The sequence below is a fragment of the Cololabis saira genome, chromosome 13, assembly GCF_033807715.1.
Source record: "Cololabis saira isolate AMF1-May2022 chromosome 13, fColSai1.1, whole genome shotgun sequence".
In the NCBI taxonomy this organism is placed as follows: domain Eukaryota; kingdom Metazoa; phylum Chordata; class Actinopteri; order Beloniformes; family Belonidae; genus Cololabis; species Cololabis saira.
In genome coordinates this window covers 13,825,807-13,834,883 of record NC_084599.1, presented here as the reverse complement: position 1 = coordinate 13,834,883, position 9,077 = coordinate 13,825,807, and the positions used below count along the sequence as shown (strand labels likewise).

General features: G+C 39.8%; 1 protein-coding gene across 4 annotated transcripts in view; it reads left to right on the top strand.

The window, feature by feature from the left end:
- Positions 1-852: 852 nt before the first annotated feature.
- LOC133458191 (importin-13-like) overlaps positions 853-9,077 on the top strand; it is a 31,670-nt gene continuing 23,445 nt past the window's right edge. Inside the window, exons 1-5 of one of the 4 annotated variants that reach the window (XM_061737831.1) lie at positions 853-924; positions 1,286-1,416; positions 7,559-7,684; positions 7,788-8,144; positions 8,486-8,739. In XM_061737831.1, the coding sequence (XP_061593815.1) occupies positions 1,348-1,416; positions 7,559-7,684; positions 7,788-8,144; positions 8,486-8,739 (806 nt within the window). In that variant the 5' untranslated portion in view covers positions 853-924; positions 1,286-1,347. Of the gene's footprint in view, positions 1,417-7,558; positions 7,685-7,787; positions 8,145-8,485; positions 8,740-9,077 lie in introns of all 4 variants that reach the window. The other 3 variants (XM_061737832.1, XR_009783924.1, XM_061737830.1) reach the window with 3 other exon arrangements.

Genomic DNA, 9,077 nt, shown 5'->3' with positions numbered 1-9,077 from the left:
TTGCTGAGCATGTGTAGAATGAGCAACGGTATCTAAATTAAGATTTTTCCAGTTCATGTGTAGCCTAATATTGATCATTTGGACATAGAAACATGAATATTAAGAATTTCCCATAATCTCCTACTTTTTTTCCCACTTTTTTCCAGTAATAACGTCTTGCAAATAGGCAAGTTTTAGCTGTATTATTTACAATTCAACAGCCTGATTCCATCTTCAAATAGATTACCCTGAGGGACAATGTTTGACCTTTTCATATGTTTGCATGTGTGAAACAATATGAATGTAAATCTTTTTACATATTTTAGGTATCATTTGTTCATTCACTTTATTACAAAAACTATATTCATACAAATATATTTTGTATTCTTCTGAATGATTTTTTCACTTGTTCCATAAAGAAGGTTTGATATTTTCTGCAATCTTGGCAGGCTTGTTTTAGGTTTTTGATGGTTTCTTAAGGCTGATTTATGGCTCCGCGTTGCACCAACGCAGATCCTACGCCGTAGGGTACGCGGCGACGCACAGCGTACATGCGCGTACCTACGCCGTAGGTTACGTCGATTTAACGCGGAACCGTAATTCAGGCTTTAGAGGCATGTCATGTGACCATGACACTTCGATGAGATGTTGCATTCACAGTCATATGTTAAAACTCTACCACACGTAAAAAAAAAGTTTAATTAAGCATTATAAAATGACAAATTAAGTTTACAGAATCTTATAACATATATTTTTTGTCAAACATTGTGTTCTGTTGATTTTATGTTTTTTTTTTTAACGCTTTGAACCGGCCATTGTATAGGTGTTTGAGCGGTCCTTGGTCAGTAGCCACATTTCCCTACAGTCCCTGAAGGCAGCAGCAGCAGCGGAGGCAGCAGAGAGTCGGAGCTGCAGCATCGTCTCATTCCGCCGCTGGACACAGAGGTGTGCATGTCAGCCCTCGCCGTCATCCTAGAGATAACACACGGAAAAAAACGCACTGTTTTGATTGTGCTGTCCCACTACGACTGCTACCGTAGCTACATCGCTTTGTTGTGTTCGGCAGTGGGGCTGGGTCCAGTTAAATTGCAGCCGCAGCTACCTCATCTTTAGCATCTAGCGGCGCTAGCCTCCGCCAGTGTTTCTCTATGGGGAGGTTAGCATTGAGCTAACTTACGAGAGCTAACGTTAGCTACCGGTTAGCCTATCATGCCATACATACGCCCCAATTAATTATACTGTAATAACTTAAACATTTCGACTACTGGTGTAAAAAAATATATGAGAAATAACATTGTTTATACAGAAAGAGTGCAGGATCTCCGCATGTGAAGGAGCAGCCTGTGTGGTGTTTGACAGCTCCGGGACATGGAGCCCTCGGGCAGGGCAGCAGCCACGCCGGACGCGCTGGACTTCACCGTGGAAAACGTAGAAAAGGTGAGTTTCCACAGCTGGTACTACCAGCATCCCCTCAGCTCTGTTGTCATTGCATTTCCGTGGACTAGAGGAGCGATTGTGTTTAATAAGGACAACTCGAGAGAGCTTTATCTTCCATATATTCAGTACTCGAGTTGTAAAAAGAAATCAGGGGGGATGGTGGATGTTATCATATGGGGACAGATAATTAGTGCTGATTACAAATAATATAATATATTACAAATAATAGCACTGACCAAAACACCTGCAGAAATACTGCAGGAATGACATAGCAGCAGTTAAATGAAGCTTTAAATATCCACTGGGCTTACATCAAATACATCAAAACACAACAATAAAAAACAGTTTTCTGAACTTATCAATATGATTCTGTCCTTCACAGGATAAGTAAAATGGATCACTGCAAAAACTCAAAATATTAACAAGAATATTTCTAGTTGAAATTTCTCATTTTAGTAAAAAAATCTCATTACCCTTAAAACAACACATCATTTGGAGAAAACAATTTTCACCTGTTTCAAATAGATTTTCACTTGAAATAATTTGCTTGTAATAAGAAGATAAATCTTGACCCACTGGCAGATTTTCCTACTTATTTCAAGTGAAAATGTACTTGAAACAGGTGAAAATTGTCAAATAAGTTATTTTTCTGGTGTTATTTTTCTGGTGATGTCTCTAAATGTTGAAATAGCAGTAAAACCACATTCATTGATGAAATGACATAATGGATGGAAAGGGGGGCTGGCAGTTTTACAGGGGGGATGATTTTGACCGTTTTTATTTCAGGGGGGATGCCATCCCCCCTCATCCCCTCTCAACTCGAGTACTGCATATAGCCATTTAATATTGTGACATGTTATACTTTTACAGGACTTGTATCTGATGAGACAATGTGGACATGTTCAGGAGTTTTGCTCACCTATCTTAAGTTTAGACTAAATGGTTAATTTTTGACAAATGGTGCAGTATCTGCTTATGTGTAAAATGCATTTCCAGATCTTGTTGTTTTTTCGTTCAGATTATATAAATTGAACTGCATGTGCTTGCATAGCGGTGTTGACTACCAGGTTGTTATCAATCTCTCTGCTGGGTGGCTACAGACTCCTGCATGAAGAGAAGGGTGGGGACACAATGGAGAGGATGGATGGGGCACTGAGAACGGTGCTGAGTGGAAGAGGAGAGCTGATGTGATGAAATGGTGAAGACGATGAGTTGAAGGAGGTGCCAGTAAAGCGAGGGGAGGGGGTGAGGAGGTTGGTGATGTGACAGAAATGATTAAAGGCTGGTCTTACAGAGATGCACATTCCTGTGGGGATAAAGGACCTGACTAATACTGTGGTGTCTTGTATAATAAAAGATGACGACACGCAATGTGCATGGTCCAGTCTGCCATGGGAAATTCTTTATAATTATATATTACTGCTAATCAAGAGAGTAATCGCAGAGAACTGAAGATGGGGAAACATTGATATTGACTCTTTCATTTGGATTACAACAAATGAAGTCAATGAAAACAACTATACTTGTTAAATAATGATTTTCCAAGTTTATATACCGGTATATAATTTATGCAACAGTGTTATAAAAGTGTTATAGATAGTTTATGAACTATAAGGGTAGATATTTGTGCGGAAACATTTTTAAAAATTTTTCAAAACATTTTCTGGATTTTAAGTGTCTTATCCATAATGTAAAACCCGCCTTACATGCAAACATATTCAGGGCAAGTAAAGCATGATATTTATCAAAATAACCCAAACCACATCCGATACATCCAGGTTCCCGAAATAGTTGTATTGAAATTATTAAATGATTAATACATTTGAAAATGTCAGAGCATCATCTTGGCTGGCACCTCTTGTTTATTGAAAATTAGGTGAATTTTTTTTTCCTTGATATTCTTAGTCTCTAATATTGATAACTCACAGGTACAATAATGTTCCTATACCACAAGAAATTAAAGGTTTCATTTGAGACTGTCCAAGCAACCGACAATTGTACCCAAGAGCTGCAAGATATTAGGAAAACATGTGATATGTGCTATGCTATTATATTTTAAAGTTATCCTGGTGGTTTAACTTGCAATCTTTACACAAGTACCTCAGGGTTTGGTATTAATATCTTTCTGCTTTGCAGCTAGAATTTACCTCTGGCAGTAAATGCCCTATACACCTAAAACATTGAAGTGTATTATTTCTATTCCAGCAATAATGGTTTTATCCAATAAAATCTCTACAACACCACCAGTTTTCATGTAAACCCCCTATAGTAAGGCTTCATCTGGTTTGCCAAATATATTTTTGACATTTAGAGTGTGAATCTTGGAAAATATCAGACAATCATTTATTGAGATATGCTATTTATTTATTTATTTATTTGCATTACTGATACCTCACATGTTGATCTTGCAATGACAATACATTTTCAATATATTGTGTAGTCTTATTGAGAATATATCACCATTAGACACATCCTAGTGTTTATCTACAGTAAATAGTAAATTTAGTTTTTCTCAAACCATAATTAGAACAAGTTCAGTGTTTTGTTTTTTTATGTTTTGTTTCTTTTTTATTTCAGTGGGTGTAGTTAACTTTATACAGTGAGTTGTTGGTTTGTGTTTTCTTTTTGAATAGATGGTGAGATGATGGTTCCTGGTCGAGTCTTTGTATGGGTTCAACAGAAGGCTCTTTGTTCAATACTGGGGGTGTAAGACAACGTAAGACATTGTCGGTATCTTTGTGTATATAGGAAGGGATTTGTACATTTCTGCCCAACTACAACTGCGAAAGAAGTGAAATGTTGAAAACATTCAGAAACATAAATTGAGCTTTATTACAGTGTTGTTAAGACTTTGTGTTTTTAACAGTTCTGTCGATGCAACAGAACTGTTACTCTATCATCAAGAAAAGGCTCAACATGGTCAGTTCTGCCCAGCAGCTTGCTCAAGGGCGCGTTGACAGGGGTGACTTATTGTTACCACAAATGTTTGAAATCACTAATGATACTTTGCACAGGAGTCATGACAGAGTGAAGGTCTATTCAGTAGTTCTTAGTGTCTATGCTTTCAAATTGTGATGCTGAATGGTGTATGAAGCAGTTTTGTTGTTACTGAGGGAGGAATTAAACATTTATATCTATTTATTGACTAATCTTTCATCGGCCACTTTTATTAGGTACACCTGTCCACCTGCTTTATAACGCAAATCTCTAATCAGCCAAACTTATGGCAGCAACTCAATGCATTTAGGCATGTAGACATGTAAAGACGATCTGCTGCAGTTCAAACCGAGTGTCAGAATGGGGAAGAAAGGTGAATTAAGTTACTTGAACGTGGCACTGTTGTTGGTGCCAGACGGCTGGTCTGAGTATTTCAGAAACTGTTGATCTACTGGCATTTTCACACACAACCATCTCCTGGGCTTACAGAGAATGGTCAGAAAAAGAGAAAATATCCAGTGAGTTATGTAGGAGCAAATGTCTTGTTGATGCCAGAGGTCGGAGGAGAATGGCCAGACTGGTTCGAACTATTAGAAAGGCAACAGGAACTCGAATAACAACCGAGGTGTGCAGAAGAGCATCTCTGAACGCGCAACATGTCGAACCTTGAGGCGGATGGGCTGCAGCAGCAGAGGACCACACTGGATGTAACTCCTGTCAGCTAAGAACAGAAAACTGGATGTGCAGCCGACAAATCTGCAGCAACTGCGTGATGCTGTCATGTCAATATGGACCAAACTCTCTGAGGAATGTTTTCCAGTACCAGAATCTATGCATTTCTGAAGGCAAAAGGGGGTCCAACCCGGTACTAGCAAGGTGTACCTAATAAAGTAGCCGGCGAATGTGTGTATATATGTATGTACATATATATATATATATATATATATATATATATATATATATATATATATATATATATGTATGTTAAAAAAAATCTTTAATCTCATTCTTGTGCTGACATTTTATCACTATTGGCAACAATGTGCTATTTTTAATTTCTGTGTTGGCTGTATGCTGTCAACAATCCCTGTCATACATTCACACAAACTATTGTTCTGTGCTCCCTCATTAATCATTCCTCTGCGGGTCTTTGATTCTCACAGTTGTAGAGCAGCGCCATGACGGGTCAGTGATGAGATGATGACTTCTGCATCACCACTCTTCCCTTACCATGATAGATTTGAATGTAGCCTTACCGTGGATAAAATGCTAGAAAGCAGTTCGAACCCATAATCCGTTCATATCTTTTAGTGTAGGTATCCTAATGATCGTTGTGTAATGCAGTTCAAGACATAAGCTGTATTTATTGTTCCTAAGGTTGTAATAACAGCACTAGTGTATACTATCCTTCATTAGTAATGTGTATTTATATGACTGAATGATATTTTTTCACATTCCCTCCACCGCCCAACCCGTTCTCTGAATGGAAAAGGACTGTAGAAGAGGCTAATGACTTATGGCAAAGTTTGCCTAGAGCATAGCATCCTTTTTTGAAACCAGGTGTTTTAGGCAATTAACTAATTCACATGCATGTTGGAACAGAAGCTGCTAGTGATTTGTGTTGTTGTAAGAACCATTAAACAACAACTACAGTTAGTCTAGGCAATTCTTTTGATTGCTTACAGTAAGAGCCTGGCATTGTTTTTTTGTAAGAAGATTTAAGCAGAAAAATGTGTTTAGTGTCTTTGATAATACACATCTGGAAGACACACACACACAACAGCCCGTGATTGGATTAGGAGAGGTCTGCAGTCATTCAGTAGACTGCGGTAATTATTCTCTGCTTTGAACTCTCATATCACACCCTTTTTTACAAAAAGGGCAGACTGGAGTCGACTAATAAAACCAGCCTCATGCTAATGCCTTTTTGAATGAAGCCATAATGATGATGCTTCAAAAGACCCTGTCAAATCTCAGCAAAACAGCACATTTATATTTCATGAGCTCTGTTATGATGTTTTATCTACAGTAACCTGCACAGGTTTTGGAAACTATTATAATGTGATTGAACCAGTGTCAAATTGGGAGACACTTATGGTAATACTAGCTGAGAAAACAGGCTTTTTATGTATGATTAAGGCAAAGGTGCACAGTTGTTAAACATACCTGCTGCACACACTACATCAGAACCTATAGCTCTCTGACTGTTATTGATGTGCGAATGCTACGTGGCTTTCTGCAGACAGTCATATCATTAACACAGATGGTTATGTGCAGTGTCTTGTACAGTAAGTGCAGACAGATAATTGCGCCGGAGGATACTAGATGGAGACAACACAACCTGATACTCTTCTTCCATTAGGCATTGACATACTGATGTTCCTCTTTGGAGCTGCGGTTGTATCGTTGTACCCTTTTAATTGCAACAAGCTTTTTGATGAAGGAATAGGGAAAATGCTTATCTTGAGAGTATCTTAAGAATGAGTTTAAAATTGAGATTGGAAGGATGGGGTGAAATTTGATGGTGAGTTCATGATGGAGGATGAGAGATGAAATAGAAAGATAGAAGGCTGGTGATGGTGGAGGAGTCGGGGAGGGATTCAGGGGTGAAATTCAAGGATTAAAAGCTTGCTGAATGGATTTTTCTTTGGCCCCAGATCAACGGGAATTACACATGTTTGTGAGTGTGTTTGTGTAAGACAAAGAGGGTGAAATAAACAGCTTTACAAACTGGTGCCTAAATTATTCCTTGACCGATAATTGAAGATCCACATGTGATGTTATTTTTTGCTTCTTTTATTTCCTTCTCTTGTTCTCATTTCTTCACTTTTTGTATGCTAGATTTCTCCATGTCTCACTTGCCCTCCTTGCACTCAAGTACTCAAATTACCCAGAGCTGTACTTCAGAGTGCGGTTTTCAGGTCATTGCTTTCCTGTCTACTCAGGTTTTGGGGGTAATGTGTCTAGTATGTGTTTTTGTGTGTGCTTCTCTAAAGTAACCAACTATTTCTAGCAAGCAAAGGACTGTGGTTGTTTTTGTTAGCTGGTCTCTTTTCTGAGATACCCATATGTTGAGAGCATTTACAAGCACTCTGCACAGGTTTGTCTGAAGGGTTTTACTCCTTAGAGGACCTGCAAACTAAAGATTGCATGGGTTTGCCTGACTGTTGTTTGTTATATTTTTGGCTTTGTTCTTTATTTCCAGGCCCTCCACCAGTTGTATTATGATCCCAACATTGAAAACAAGAATCTGGCTCAGAAATGGCTAATGCAAGCTCAAGTGTCACCTCAGGCCTGGCAGTTTTGCTGGGCCCTGCTGAGCCCAGATAAGGTACAAAAACACTCAAATATAAACACATGTGCTTAAGAAAATAAAATAACAACCCCCCCACTAAACTTTGTTTCATTCAAATCCATTGCATCATCTCTCACAGGTGCCAGAGATCCAGTACTTTGGTGCCAGTGCACTCCATACCAAGATCTCTAGGTACTGGTCAGATATACCTACGGACCAGTATGAGTCTCTGAAGAGCCAGCTGTTCTCCCAGATTGCTTGCTTCTCCTCCGGCTCCAAGATGGTGCTCACCCGGCTGTGCGTGGCACTAGCCTCTCTGGCACTCAACACCATGCCTGAGGCCTGGCCTGGTGCAGTGTCAGAAATGGTGCGGGTGTTTCAGGAGGAGGGGGGAGGGGTGGATGGGCGGGCACGCTGCCTGGCTCTGCTGGAGCTCCTCACCGTCCTCCCTGAGGAGTTCCAAACCAGCCGCCTACCGCAGTACCGAAAGGGACAGGTATGTTTCAGCTTCGGCTGTCTGGCCACCTGTTTATCTTTTACAGCTTTCTCTGGACAAATCTTTCTAAATATTTTCATCCCTTAGAGTAATTCAATTCAGTTATAGATTGACTAAGTAATAGATTATTTTATATTTGCCAAGACATTTTATGAATCAGTTATATTTGACTTTATTTAGTCATTTGAGTAAGGTGTAAAAAAAAACTCAGTACAAAATAAACCCAGGAGCATACTGATATAAGCATATAAACACTTTTATTAATGGCTGCCCAGAGTCATAAACAAACCACATATTGACATAATAAAGCGGTATAACCTTTGTTAACATCATCTGTCTAGGTCCGGGGAGCCCTGGGCCGGGAGTGGGGGTCAGTCTGTCCCTTACTGCAACAACTCCTTCGGAGAACAGATAGCCCGGGGGCCGTGAAAGCTCGCGTGCTGCGCTGCTTGTCATCATGGGTGCTGCTGGATGTGCCCCTCAGCGAGAGTGAAGGCCTGGTGCATGACTGCTTCAGTGCCCTGCCCGACCCAGAGCTCTTCGACACAGCGGTTGAAGCAATAGTTAATGCCATCTCGCAACCTGACTCCCAAAGGTATGTGCATTGTCTTTTCTGCTAATGTGTGTAAATACCAATCCAATGAAAGAGAGCCATTAGAAAAGCATCACTGACACCGAGGCTTATAAAGGTTACTGTGTTCATTACTTGCTAAAATTAACATGAATGAAAGAAAAGATGATGAAGAAAGAAACATGCATCAAAGAATGTGCAAGGTGTATTCTGTAATAACACCATAGAGGGAGGGAAGGAAGGGCAGAAGGAGGGTTAGGGGAAGTTGACAGCCAAGGGGAGGAGAGGAGCATTTCTCGGATGGCTGGCGTTGTTATGGTTACAGAGCTGGGGAGTGATGTCATCATGCCCCGGTTGATTCA